At 45.6% G+C, this 13,098-nt stretch overlaps 2 protein-coding genes and 1 non-coding gene across 14 annotated transcripts in view; 1 reads left to right on the forward strand and 2 right to left on the reverse strand.

Annotated features, from left to right (window-relative positions):
* The window catches only part of LOC121284047 (52 kDa repressor of the inhibitor of the protein kinase-like), a 51,152-nt gene extending 46,146 nt beyond the window's left edge, over nucleotides 1-5,006 (reverse strand). The window contains exons 1-2 of the mRNA XM_041199026.1: nucleotides 4,737-5,006; nucleotides 1,874-1,941 (exon numbers count right to left, since the gene is read on the reverse strand). Coding sequence (XP_041054960.1) covers nucleotides 1,874-1,878 — 5 coding nt within the window. The 5' untranslated portion in view covers nucleotides 1,879-1,941; nucleotides 4,737-5,006. The remainder of the gene's footprint in view (nucleotides 1-1,873; nucleotides 1,942-4,736) is intronic.
* Nucleotides 1-13,098, forward strand: part of emsy (EMSY transcriptional repressor, BRCA2 interacting) — a 92,562-nt gene that overhangs the window by 14,246 nt on the left and 65,218 nt on the right. For 11 of the 12 annotated variants that reach the window (XM_041199010.1, XM_041199020.1, XM_041199022.1 and 8 more), the window contains exon 1: nucleotides 5,555-5,675. The exons of the other annotated variant lie outside the window; for it this stretch is intronic. The gene's annotated coding sequence lies outside the window, so the exon portion shown is untranslated. Of the gene's footprint in view, nucleotides 1-5,554; nucleotides 5,676-13,098 lie in introns of those variants that run through there. 12 annotated transcript variants of the gene reach the window in all.
* On the reverse strand, nucleotides 8,605-8,716 carry LOC121284543. Its single transcript, XR_005944508.1, has one exon. It is a non-coding gene; the product is annotated as a U5 spliceosomal RNA (small nuclear RNA).

A 13,098-nucleotide genomic window follows, 5' to 3' on the forward strand; every position in this document is an offset into this window, starting at 1 on the left:
ACAGCCTGTAGTTTGGTGACTCAGCCGGCTTCAGGCTGAATTCGATGGTCTTGGTGCCTCCGATTTAAAGATGTTGATGATCAAGTTGGTTGACCTTTGGGGGACAGTAGCGCTGGGTTGGATTCTTGTGAGAAGTCTCTGTCTGCAGCAAGATGCCATGGGTGATCACAGTCAGAAAAACATGGCTTGAAGATAACCAGGTGGGTTGGAGGAAAAAGGAGGCAGGAGAAACCACACTTAAGTCTTCTCCCTACTTGTCCTCAGTTCTGCTGAGAAAACATGTGCTTAAAACATACAAAGGGTTGACTTGTCATGTGACCCTCCTTCTCCAACTACTATGGGGATTCAAAAAAAGACATTGTCTGTGTATTCCAAAGGTTACTGGATTAGCTCATCTCCATTCAATAAGATCATGGCTGATGTTACAACCAGTTGAGGAAGGGTCAAATGGCTTCCCTCTTTGTCTTCCCCTCACTTGACCACAACAAATTTTTGTGGAAAGAATATACTTGCCAAATCAGTGATAATCAGGGTTCTATTGTCCCTGCAATTAGTCTTAATGGCCTGTCTCCAACAGTTGAAACCTCAGGTGATTGCTATAGATGCCTTCCTAATGAGACGGGTGATGTGAGTCCTTCTGAAATCATGACCTGACTGCACTCCAGTGAATGGGAATGTGGAATTTACAGTAATGCAAATTGTGGCTAGCTGTCTTGGGCTGTGAGTTCAAGTCACTTTAGGCTCTGTTTTTTCTTAAGTCTGTTTTTAAAAGTTCAATTCAGGTTTCCAGCCATTGGATTAAAAATCATTATTTGGCATTTAGCACATCTTCAAGGCATTGATCTGATTGTGGCCTTAACACCACTCTCTTGCCTGCCCCTCATAATCATTGACTTCCTTTTCAATCAAAAATCTGTCTAACTCAGCCCTGAATATATTCAATGACCCAGCATCCACTGCTCTCTGGAGAAGAGAATTCCAATACTAACAATCCTCTGAGAGGAAAAAAAATCTTCCTCAGCTCCATCTTACATAGGAGACCCCTCATCTTTAAACTTTTCTAGATTCCCCCAGGAGATCCCAGGCTTGGAGGGAGAAGAAACCTTGGTGAGTTTCTCAAATTGGCTGCCTGTTTTTTGTAGATTAGAACAGTGATTACTCTTCAAAAGTGCTTTAATGATTGTAAAGTGATTTGGGATGTCCAGAGGTCATGAAAAGTATTACAGGAGTGCAAATCTTTCTTTCAAAGGAGGAGAAAGAAGTGGAATATCAGAGGTCTATGGGAGAAATTTGGGTGGCTAAGAGAGCTGGAGTTCTTGGAGGGTGTAGGGCTGAAAAGGGTTATGGAGTTAGGGAGGGCCAAGGCCATGAAGGCAATTAAACATGATGATGGAAACTTTTAATTTGAAGTGTTGAGAGACCACAAGTTAATCTAGGCCAGTGAGCAATGGGTGAGTGAGACTTTGTGCAAGTTAGGATACAACAAGCAAAGTTTTGGATAAGCTGAATTTTATAGTGGGGGATGCAAGGCCAGCCAAAAGAACGTGGAATAGTTAAGTCTGGGGGTGACAATAGAATGGATGAGCTGAGGTAGAGGGGTTCAATGCTAAGGAATTGGCAGTAAATGGTCTTTGTGACAGTGAGGACATGGGGTCAGAAGCTCAGGGTCAAACAGGGTGGGTCATCTCTGGTATACGTTGATACTACGTTGAGCCATGGAGGGGGATGGAATTGGTGGAGATGAAGTTTATGCAGGGGTTGGTGATGCTGAAGAAAATAGTCTTCCCAATGTTTAATTATGAAAAACAGTTTTACACCATAGAAGATGAGATAAAAGGCTTACAATGCCCTTGTTACCTAAGGTGCATCTTACCGCATTTGGCACAATGGGTCCTCCCTATTTGTTCTTCATTGCACTTGGGAACTGCACACTTCCTAAGGCTAAACAAAGGAGAAAATCATCCTAGTCAGGGCTGTGGGCAGTAGCTTTAGAATTATATACTCTCCTATCAAATGTTGCCTTTGTACCTTTCTATGAGACCTGGACCAATTTAATTGTACCAGAAATGTTGGTATTGGGTTACATGCTGTCATCGAGGCTGAAGCCAATACCATAAGCACAAAGTAAAATAAAATTAAAATTTCACTGTTGCAGTCAATAATAAAGTTGCCCGCTGATTTGTGGAATCTTTATAGCTTGGACTGTACCATCTTGCATCATCTCTGTTTTTGCATTTAAATGTTGCACTGTGGTTAATTTTAAAAGCAATTTGATACTTCACAACTGATAGGACTTTAAAATTTAGAAATGTACAAAATATAATGACATTTGATGTGTCAGTCTCAGTTCAGTGGCAGTACTGTTGCCACTGAGCCACATGGTCATTCAAAACTAGTGAAGATCACGTAACCTGGCTTGACACTTTTATTGCAGTACCAACGGAACGTGGCATAGTTAAAGGTGTCAGAGCCTGAACCAGCTATTTCACAACTTTGTCATCCTATTTGACCCGAGCCGATCTTTCACCCGCACATATATTCCATCACCAAAACTGCCGACTTCTATCCCTGTGACGATTCTTCTGCGACTGCTCAGGTGATTGAAACTCAGTCCAGGAGATCACATAGACCAAGTGCTACCCTTAAAGAGGAGAAATTTCTTTACTCAATGAGTTGTGGATCTTTGGAATTTTCTATTCCAGAGGGCTGCGGATGCTTGTTCAATGAGTATATACTCAAGTTGGTGGGCTTTTTGGATACTAGGAGCAGAATTTTGCCCTTGTCGAACGGCCTTGGTGGGGATGGTCAGGAAGCCGACCACCACGCGCGAGTGGGGCCGGGCCATGATTTCACGCTGGTGGGCCAATTAAGGCCCGCCCAGCGTGAAATGCGACCAGCAGTGCTCAGCGCTGCCTGTGGGGGTAGGGGAGGAGGGCAAGCAGGGAAATTCGCACGAGCGCTTGAAAATCTCCCTGAGGCAATGAAGAGCTTTAAAAATTACAAATAAAGAATTTAAAAATATTATAAAACAAAGCCCCTCATGTGACTCTGTCACAGGAGTAGGGATGTGTTATAAATTCAATTTAAAATTTCTATTTTTATTTGATGTTGGAAACCTCATCCTGCCCGTGGATGAGGTCTCTAAAAAAATGCAAAGGCCGCTTGGCCTTTTTGCCCTCCTGCCAAACATAAGGTTGGATGGACAGCAAAAGTTTAAGTTAATTGATACTTTAATGGCCTTAATAGGCCTTTTAATTGTCAACAGGCATGCTGCTGATTCCTGTGTGAGCGCCTGCCGACTGAACTATCGTGCGACTGCTTGTTGACATTGGGACACTTGCCCGATGTCATCATGCATCATTTCACGCTCGAGCAGGTCAGGTGCGCGCCCACCCACCGAGGTGAAAATTCTGCCCTATGAGAATTAAGATCTGTGGGATAGTGCAGGAAGATGGAGTTGAGGTAGAAGATGAGCAATGATTGCACTAAATGGTGGAGCAGGCTTGACAAAGCCGAAAGGCCCTCTTCAGCTATTTCTTATGTGTAACATTGCTCAACTCCAATTCTGCCTCAGCTTATCTGCTGCCTTTGTTAAGGATCTTTGCCTTTGTTACCTCTATTTCAATAATATAAAAACAGAAAATGCTGGAAATATTCAGCAGGTCTGGCAGCATCTGCGGACAGAGAAACAGAGTTAATGTTTCAGGTCTGTGACCTTTCTTCTGGTTACAGATGCTGCCAAACTTGGCTGAGTATTTCTCCTATTTTCTTATTTTATTTCAGATTTTTAGCATGCACGATAATTTGCTCTGGACTATTCCAATGCTCCCAAGGTCGGTCTCCCTTTTTCCACTCTCCATAAACTTGAGCTCATTGAAATCTCTGCCACCCATATCCAAACTCGCATCAATATCCTTCACCCGTCAATGTTGTTGCCCAGCAATTTCCCACAAACAGCAATGAGATAATATTCTGATCTTATGACGCCCCCTGGTCATTATCTCATTGCTGATGATGGAAAATTGCTGTGCAACAGTGGATCCCCAAGATTTTCCTTGGCTGTAAAAATGCCTTGGGAGTTCTGAAAGGCACAGGCTGAGAAGCAAATTCCTCCTTTGTTAGCATTTCAGATGTATTTTGGGAAAGAAGGTGGCACAGTGGTAATGTCACAGAGGCCCAGGCTAATGCCCAGGGGACTAAAAACTCAACAGGTCTAGCAGCCTCTGTGGAGAGAGAAACAGAGTTAATGTTTCAAGTCCTTCTTCAGAACCCAGTGGACATGGGTTCAAATCGCACCATGGAATTTAAATTCAATCATTAAAAATCTGGAATTGAAAGCTAGTCTCAGTAACGGTGCCATGAAATGATCATTGATTGTCATAAAAACCCATCTGGTTCGCTAATGTCCCTTTAGGGAAGGAAATCTGCTGCCCTTACCCAGTCTGGCCTACATATGATTTCAGATCCACAGCAATGTGGCTGACTCTTAACTGCTCTCTGAAATGGCTGAGTAAGCCACTCAGTGAAAGGGCAGTTAAGGATGGGCAACAAATGCTGGCTTTGCCATTGATGTACACATCCATCAAACTAGGGTTGCCAATTGTGATTATATATATTCCTGGAGGTTTTATCACATGTCTTGTCCCCATGCTCCAGCCATTCGTTAGCCAACACATCCATCCTTGCGACATACTGCCTTCCTAAGTCAACTGGAAAGCAAAAAGACTCATCATTACCCAATCGGATGATGCTTGACTATCGGCCGAAACAACCTTTCTTTCTCCACCATTTGCAATAATTTTTATATCTGGCCAAGATAAAACCCTCAAAGAAAATGACACAGAATTTTTTTTCAACGTCCGGATGATTTTTCTCCAGGGTTGCGCGCAGTGGGGTCCTGTATGTTGATCCTCAATTCCTGGAGACTCCGGGCCAATCCTGGTGGGTTGGTAACTCTTATCCTTTTTGGGCGGGGGGGGGGCGGCGGTAAGCTGCCATCCTTATCCCAGTCTGGCCTACAGGTGACTCCAAATCCACAGCAATGTGGTTGACTCTTAAACGCTCCCTGCCCACCCCCCCCCCCCCCCCCCCCTCCTCCTCCTCCTCCTTCTCCTCCTCTGAAATGGCCTTGCAAGGCCATTCAACTCAAGGGCAAATTAGGGACAGGCAACAAACACTGGCCTTTGGCGGCGGCCGCGACGCTCGCGTCCCATGACAGAATAAAGAAAAGAAACGGTTGGTTTCCTCTCTGCAAGTGGGCTCCAGGATCCCCTGAGGGCGGAAGGGGTTGGCAGGAGAGGGCGAAGGGCAGCGGATGGGTCCGCCTAAGCCCCGCCCCTCTGGGAGTCGGCGCTGTGCACGATGGGACGTTGGAGGACCCGACCGTCTGTTGGCGGCCGCTGTTGCTAATGGCGGTGGCTGTTGGCGGTGCCGGCAGCCAGCCTTAGCGGCTTGATCATTCTCTTTTAAAAAAGAAATAACATACAAACTAAGATCTAAGCTCTTTCTCTTTTTCCACGAGGGGTGGGGGGCGGCGGCGTGGGGTGGGGGGGGGGGGGGGGGAAAGGGAGGAGTAGGATAAGACAAAAACAAAAGTGAAGGATGTCGAGTCTTCGCAGGACCCCTGAATCGCAGCAGGATCAGCGCCGAGCTCCGTTGCCCAGAGACGCCGAGAGGTGAGGCGGCTCTTGTGTGGGTTTTTTTTATTCTCTTCTCGCTGGAGGCCGGGGACCCCTCAGAGAATGTGCTAGAAAGGGGGAGTGAAATCACTGCTCCTCGGTGACTGATTGAAGCCGCATTTTATCTTTTAACCGTCGCCCAGTTCGTCTTCCCGCACCCCACCCCCTCCCCTCTCACAACACAACCACCCAGTGAAGGAGGTAAACATTGGCCACCGCGCATGCGCCAACTCCGGCCCCAGGCAACCCACTGAATGAAGTTATGTGGAACCTTCCTTGTTCCAGTCCCACTCCGCACCCCTCCCACAACTTTTTCTCCGGTACATCGATGATTGCTTCGGTGCCGCTTCATGCTCTCGTCTGGACCTGGAAAAAATTGATGAATTTTGCTTCCAATTTCCACCACTCCCATCATTTTCACGTGGTCCGTCTCTGACATTTCCCTTCCTTGACCTCTGTCTCAATTTCTGGAGAGAGATATTCGTTACAAGCCTACCGCCCCCCACAGCTACCTCGACTACAGCTCCTCACACCCCGCTTCCTGTAAGGACTCCATCCCATTCTCTCTCTTCCTTCGCCTTTGTCACATCTGTTCTGATGATGCCACTTTCAAAAACAGTTCCTCTGACATGTCTTCCTTCTTCCTTAACCGAGGTTTTCCACCCACCGTGGTTGACAGGGCCCTGAACCGTGTCCACTCCATCTCTCACGCATCTGCCCTCACACTCTCCTATTCCTCCCAGAACCTGATGGGGTCCCCCTTGTCCTCACTTATCACCCCACCAGCCTGCGCATTCAAAGAATCATCCTCCGCCATTTCCACCATCTCCAGCATGATACCACCACCAACCACATCTTCCCTTCATCCCCCCGACGGCATTCTGCAGGGATCGTTCCCTCCGGGACACCGTGGTCCACTCCTCCATCACCCCCTACACCTCTGCCCCCTCCCACGGCACCTTCCCATGCAACCGCAGAAGGTGCAACACCTGCCCCTTTACTTCCCCTCTCCTCGCTGTCCAAGGGCCCAAACACTACTTTCAAGTGAAGCAGCATTTCACTTGCACTTCCCTCAATTTAGTCTACTGCATTCGCTGCTCCCAATGCGATTTCCTCTCCATTGGAGAGATCAAACGCAGACTGGGTGACCACTTTGCAGAACACCTTCAGTCTGTCCGCAAGCATGACCCAGACCTCCCTGTCACTTGCCATTTCAACACTCCACCCTGCTCTCATGCCCACATGTCCATCCTTGGCCTGCTGCATTGTTCCGGTGAAGCTTAACGCAAACTGGAGGAACAGCACCTCATCTTCAAACTAGACACTTTACAGCCTTCCGGACTGAATATTGAGTTCAACAATTTTAGATCATGAACTCTCTCCTCCATCCCCACCCCCTTTCCGATGCACCTTTTTTCCAATAATTTATATAGATTTTTCTTTTCCCACCTATTTCCATTATTTTTAAATGTATTTCCATTCATTGAGGCTGCTCAGTAAGATAAGAGCCCATGGTGTTAGAGGCAAGGTATTAGCGTGGATAGAAGATTGGCTATGGGGCAGCAGGCAGAGAGTGGGGATAAGTCCTTCTCAGGATGGCGGCAGGTGACTAGTGGAGTTCCGTGGGGGTCAGTGTTGGGACCGCAACTTTTCATTTTCTACGTTAATGATCTAGATGAAGGAACTGGGAGCATCCTGGCTAAGTTTGCAGATGATACAAAGATAGGTGGAGGGACAGGTAGTATTGAGGAGGCAAAGAAGTGGCAGATGGAATACAACGTGGTGAAGTGTTAGGTCATGCACTTTGGTGGGAAGAATAGAGGCATAGACTATTTTCTAAGTGGGGAGAAAATACAGAAATCTGGAGTGCAAAGGGACTTGGTAGTCCTAGTCCAGGGTTCTCTTAAGGTTAATTTGCAGGTTGAGTCGGTAGTTAGGAAGGCAAATGCAATGTTGGCAGTTATTTTGAGAGGACTGGAATATAAAAGCAGGGATGTGCTGCTGAGGCTTTATAAGGCTCTGGTCAGATCACCTTTAGAATATTGTGAGCAATTTTGGGCCCCGTATCTTAGGAAGGATGTGCTGGCCTTGGAGAGGTTCCAGAGGAGGTTCACGAGAATGATCCCAGGAATGAAAGGCTTAACGTGTGAGGAACGTTTGAGGACTCTGGGTCTATACTCGATGGGAGTTTAGAAGGATGAAGGGGGATCTGATTGAAAGTTACAGAATACTGAAAGGCCTGGATAGAGTGGATGTGGGGAATATGTTTCCATTAGTAGGAGAGACTAGGACCCGAGGGCACAGCCTCAGAGTAAAGGGAAGACTTTTTAGAACAGAGATGAGAAACTTCTTTTGCCAGAGAGTGGTGAATCTATGGAATTCATTGCCACAGAAGGCTGTGGAGGCCAGGTCATTCAGTGTATTCAAGACCGAGATAGATAGGTTCTTGATTGGTAAGGGGATCAAAGGTTACGGGGAGAAGGCGGGAGAATGGGTTTGAGAAACTTATCAGCCATGATTGAATGGCAGAGCAGACTCGATGGGCCGACTGGCCTAATTTCTGCTCCTATGTCTTACAGTCTTATTGTCTTACCTCTACCTTTTAGCCTATTTCGATCCCTTCCCCCCACCCCACACCCACTAGGGCTATCTGTACCTTGCTCGTCCTGCTTTCTACCCTTAATGTTACCTATTAACGCATTTCTTAGATAATATCACCACCTTCAACACCTCTTTGTCCTTTTGTCTATGACATCTTTTGGTTATCTCCACTAATCACTGGCCCTCTATCCAGCTCTACCTGTCCCAAACCCCTTAAACCAGCTTATATTTCACCTCTTTTCTATATTTCCTTAGTTCTTTTGAAGAGTCAAATGGACTCGAAATGTTAATTGTGTTCCTCTCCGCACTGAAGTAGATTTTTTTCAGCCCCACTAAATCAGGGCCACAAAAAAATAACTTAAACTCTGAGTGCTCCTCTCCACGGAAACCTTCAGTAAAGGCAAGAGATTTATACGATCTGAAGAAGTTATATTGGTCTCCAGGTAAACTCTGCTTCTCTCTCTCGCTACAGATGCAGCCAGACCTGCTGAGTTTTCCACCTTCTGTCTTTATCATGAAAGGAGAAACCATTTTTTTTGTTTTAATACATTCAGTTGGCAAGGCCAGCATTTATTGTCTCTCCCAACCCTCACTGCCCTTGAGAAGATGCTGGTGAGCCCGCTGTCTTGGAATACAGCTGAGTGACTTGCCAGGCTGTTTCAGAGGGCAGGAAAGAGTCAGCCACGTTGCTATGTATCTGGAACCAAGTGTCTGCCCAAATGAAATAAAAACAAAGTGCTGGAAAAAACCTCAGCAAGTTTGGCAATATCTGCGGAGAGAGAGAAATGTAGTTCATGTTTTGAGTCCAATATGAAACTTTTTCAGAACTGAAGGGAGGTAGAAATGTGATGGGCTTTACGCTGTTGAAAGGGGAGAGGTAGAACAAAAAGGAATGTCATGAAACAAAAGGCAAAGGGGGTGGTAATGGGTGTAGTAAAGAAACAAAGCATTGTACCGGTGTTCCGATGAAGAGTCATATTGGATTCTTTAGTCTCTGTCGACAAGTCCTGCCAGACCTGCTGAATTTTTCTAACACTTTGTTTTTATTTCAGATTTCCAACTTTCACAGTATTTTTGCTTCTTTTTAGACCAAATTGGGTGAGGGTGGCAGGTTTCCTTCCCTAAAGGGCAATAGTGAACAGATGTCTTTTTATGACAATTTGATAGTTTTATGTTCACCATTACTGATACTAACCATATATTCCTGATTTGTTTAATTAACTGAGTTTACATTTCCTAACTGCCGTGGTGGGATTTGAACATGTCCAAGCCTCTGGATTATTGGTTAAATAATCACTAAGTTACCATTCTGTGTTGTGTGTGTGCCATTTTCTGCTTGGTTTTTGGCAACCAGTGAAGTGAGCTGCCTCTGTGTCTTTCACTGGCTGTGGCTACAAAGCCTGTGCAAAGCAAGAATGTTTGATCCAGGGTCTGTCCTGAAATCACCCCTGGAGCTGACTGTAAGGCTGTTTCTTGGATGGATGAAAGTTTGTTCTTTCTTAGCTGAATGGGATAGGATGGGATGAATCTTGTGATCTCAGCCAGGGCAACAGTTTGAAGTTAGTCACTGTTACCTTAGCTAAGGAATGAAGGAAAATTCTTCAAGTTCCCACTAGAATGTGTTCGCACTTAAGGTGAGGACAGACCATAAGACGTAGGCGCAGAAGTAGGCCATTCGGCCCATCAAGTCTGCTCCTTCATTCAATGAGATCATGGCTGATCTGATAATCCTCAACTCCGTTTTCCTGCCTTTTCCCCGTAACCCTCAATTCCCTTACTGATTAAAAATCTATCTCAGCCTTAAATATACTTAACGACCCAGCCTCTACAGCCCTCTGTGGTACAGAATTCCACAGATCCATTGCCCTCTGAGGGAAGAAATTCCTCCTCATCAAGACAGCACCAGGTTTGAATTCGATTTCCATGGTTAATTGTTTTTATTCATTTGGTTTTGAGATGTGCGCCTCACTAGAAAGGCCAGCATTTATTTCCCATCCCTAATTGCCTTTGAGGATGTGCTAGTGAGCTACTGCCTTGAACCACAGCAGTCCATCTGGCGTAGGTATACCCACGGTGCTTTTGTAAATTCATTCATGGGATGTGAGCATCGCTGGCTGAGCCAGCATTTATTTCCCATCCCCATTTGCCCTTGAGAAGGTGGTGATGAGCTGCCTTCTTGAACTGCTGCAGTTCAAGTGGTGTAGGTACATCCTCAGTGCTGTTAGGATGGGAGTTCCAGGATTTTGATCCAGCAATAGTGAAGGAACTGCGATATATTTCCAAGTCAGGATGGTGAGTGACTTGGAAGGGAATCTCCAGGTGGTGGTGTTCCCATCTATCTGCTGCCTTTGTCCTTCTAGATGTTAGTGGTCGTGGGTTTGGAAGGTGCTGTCTAAGGAGGCTAGGTGAATTCCTGCAGTGCATCTTGTAGATGGTACACACTGCTACTACTGTGCGTCGGTGCTGGAGTGAGTGAATGTTTGTGGATGTGGTGCCTATCAAGCAGGCTACTTTGTCCTGAATAGTGTCAAGCTTCTTGAGTGTTGTGGGGGCTACACTCATCCAGGCAAGTGGAGAGTATTCCATCACATTCCTGACTTGTGCCTTTATAGATGGTGAACAGGCTTTGGGGAGTCAGGAGGTGAGTTACGCATCGCGGGATTCCTGGCCTCTGACCTGCTCTTACAGCCACAGTTTTTATCTGGCTAGTCCAGTTCAATTTCTGGTCAATGGTAACCCTCAGGATGTTGATAATGAGGGATTCAGTGATGATAATGCCATTGAACATAAAGGGGTGATGGTTGGATTCTCTCTTGATGGAGATGGTCATTGCCTGGCAATTGTGTGACTTGAATGTTACTTGCTACTTGTCAGCCCAAACCTGGATATTGTCCAGGTCTTGCTGCATTTGGACATGGACTGCTTCAGTACCTGAGGAGTCACGAGTGGTGCTGAACATTGTGCAATCATCAGCGAACATCCCCACTTCTGATCTTTATAGTGGAAGGAAGGTAATTGAAACAGCTGAAGATGGTTGGGCCGAGGGCACTACCATGAGGAACACCTGCTGTGATGCCCTGGAGCTGAGATGACTCCAACAACCACAACCATCTTCCTTTGTGCTAGGTATGACTCCAACCAGCCAGAGAGATTTCCCCCTGATGCTGCACTCGGTCAAATGCTGCCTTGATGTCAAGTGCAGTCACTCTCACCTCACCTCGGGAGTTCAGCTCTTTTGTCCATATTTGAATCAAGGCTGTAATGAGGTAAGGAGCTGGGTGGCCCTGGTGGAATCCAAAATGAGCATCACTGAGCATGTTATTGCTAAGCAAGTGCCGCTTGATAGTGTTAATGACCCCTTGCATTACTTAACTAATGATAGAGAGTAGACCGATGGGGCAGTAATTGGTTGGGTTGGATTTGACCTGCTTTTTGTGTACAAGACGTATCTGGGTAACTTTCTGCATAGCCGAGTAGATGCCAGTGTTGTAGCTGTACTGGAACAGCTTGGCCCAGGTCGCGGCACGTTCTGGAGCACAAGTCTTCAGTACTATTGCCGAATAGCTTATGCACTCTCCAGTGCCTTCAGTCGTTTCACGTGGAGTGAATCAAATTGGCTGAAGACTGGCATCTGTGATGCTGGGGACCTCTGGAGGAGAATCTTAATTGTGAGTGATGACAGAATATTCAGCATGGAGAGTATCACAGCTAAGGCTGATTCTGACCATAATCTGATGGCTGCTTCATGTATCCATTAAGTGGATGTTGCTAGATAGTAATTAGGAGTGAGAATCCAGCTGCCTGGCCTAGAATCCACTCACTGAATACAGTGTAGGTATCAAGAAATCCCTTATTAAGATGTTTATTTTCTCCTCTTTCTTTGGACACCATAATACCTCTGAGGGTGGTTGACCTTCCAATGGTCTGCGTGTGCTCTGGGAAAATGGCAGCTTTGATGTTTCTTCCTTCTATTTCCCCTTATCAAAGTGCCTTTCATTGATGCTGCCTCTCTTGAGATCAGCAAAGGTGGAATTGTGGCAATCCACCAGTGATCCCATCAGCGTGAGCCCCATTGTGCAGTCCATGGTAATAAGCTTATTGGTATTGCATTTGACATTAACTTGTAGTTATGATGACTGCTTTTAGATTGGAACTTGTAGTTCGTACCTATACACATCTGGTTGATTGACAGTGGTGCAGTATTGGCTTGGTATTTGTACTCCACCAACCTCTGCTGTATTGCAAATTGAATAAACAGATTTTAAAAATTTAATCTTAGAATATGTATGTTACTAGAAAAGCTATAATTATCCCCATTCCTAGTTGCTTTGAGAAAGTAACGACGGACATTCTGGAACTTGTGCTGATAATGTCAGGTAGCAAGCTCCAGGATTGTGACCTGGAGATGTCGAAGAAATGGTGGTATCAGATCAGAAGATGGTGTGAAGTTTGAAGATGATGTTCCCTTGATTTTGCTGCAGTTTGCATTGAGTGGCACTTGGACAGGTATGCTTTTTTAAATGGAGAAACTGAGGTAAAATGTTAGGACCCATAGTGCAAGATACAATAAGGCTTGAAAGGTTGAATAAAGAAGTAGGGATTACATGGTAAAAGCAAAAAACTGCGGATGCTGGAAATCCAAAATAAAAATAAAAATACCTGGAAAAACTCAGGTCTGACAGCATCTGCGGAGACGAACACAGTTAACGTTTCGAGTCTGTATGACTCTTCAACAGAACCAAGGAAAAATAGAAAAGAGATGAAATATAAGCTGGTTTGGTGGGGTGGGGGGGGACAACAGGTAGAGCTGGATAGAGGG

This window comes from Carcharodon carcharias, chromosome 11, assembly GCF_017639515.1.
Source record: "Carcharodon carcharias isolate sCarCar2 chromosome 11, sCarCar2.pri, whole genome shotgun sequence".
NCBI lineage: Eukaryota > Metazoa > Chordata > Chondrichthyes > Lamniformes > Lamnidae > Carcharodon > Carcharodon carcharias.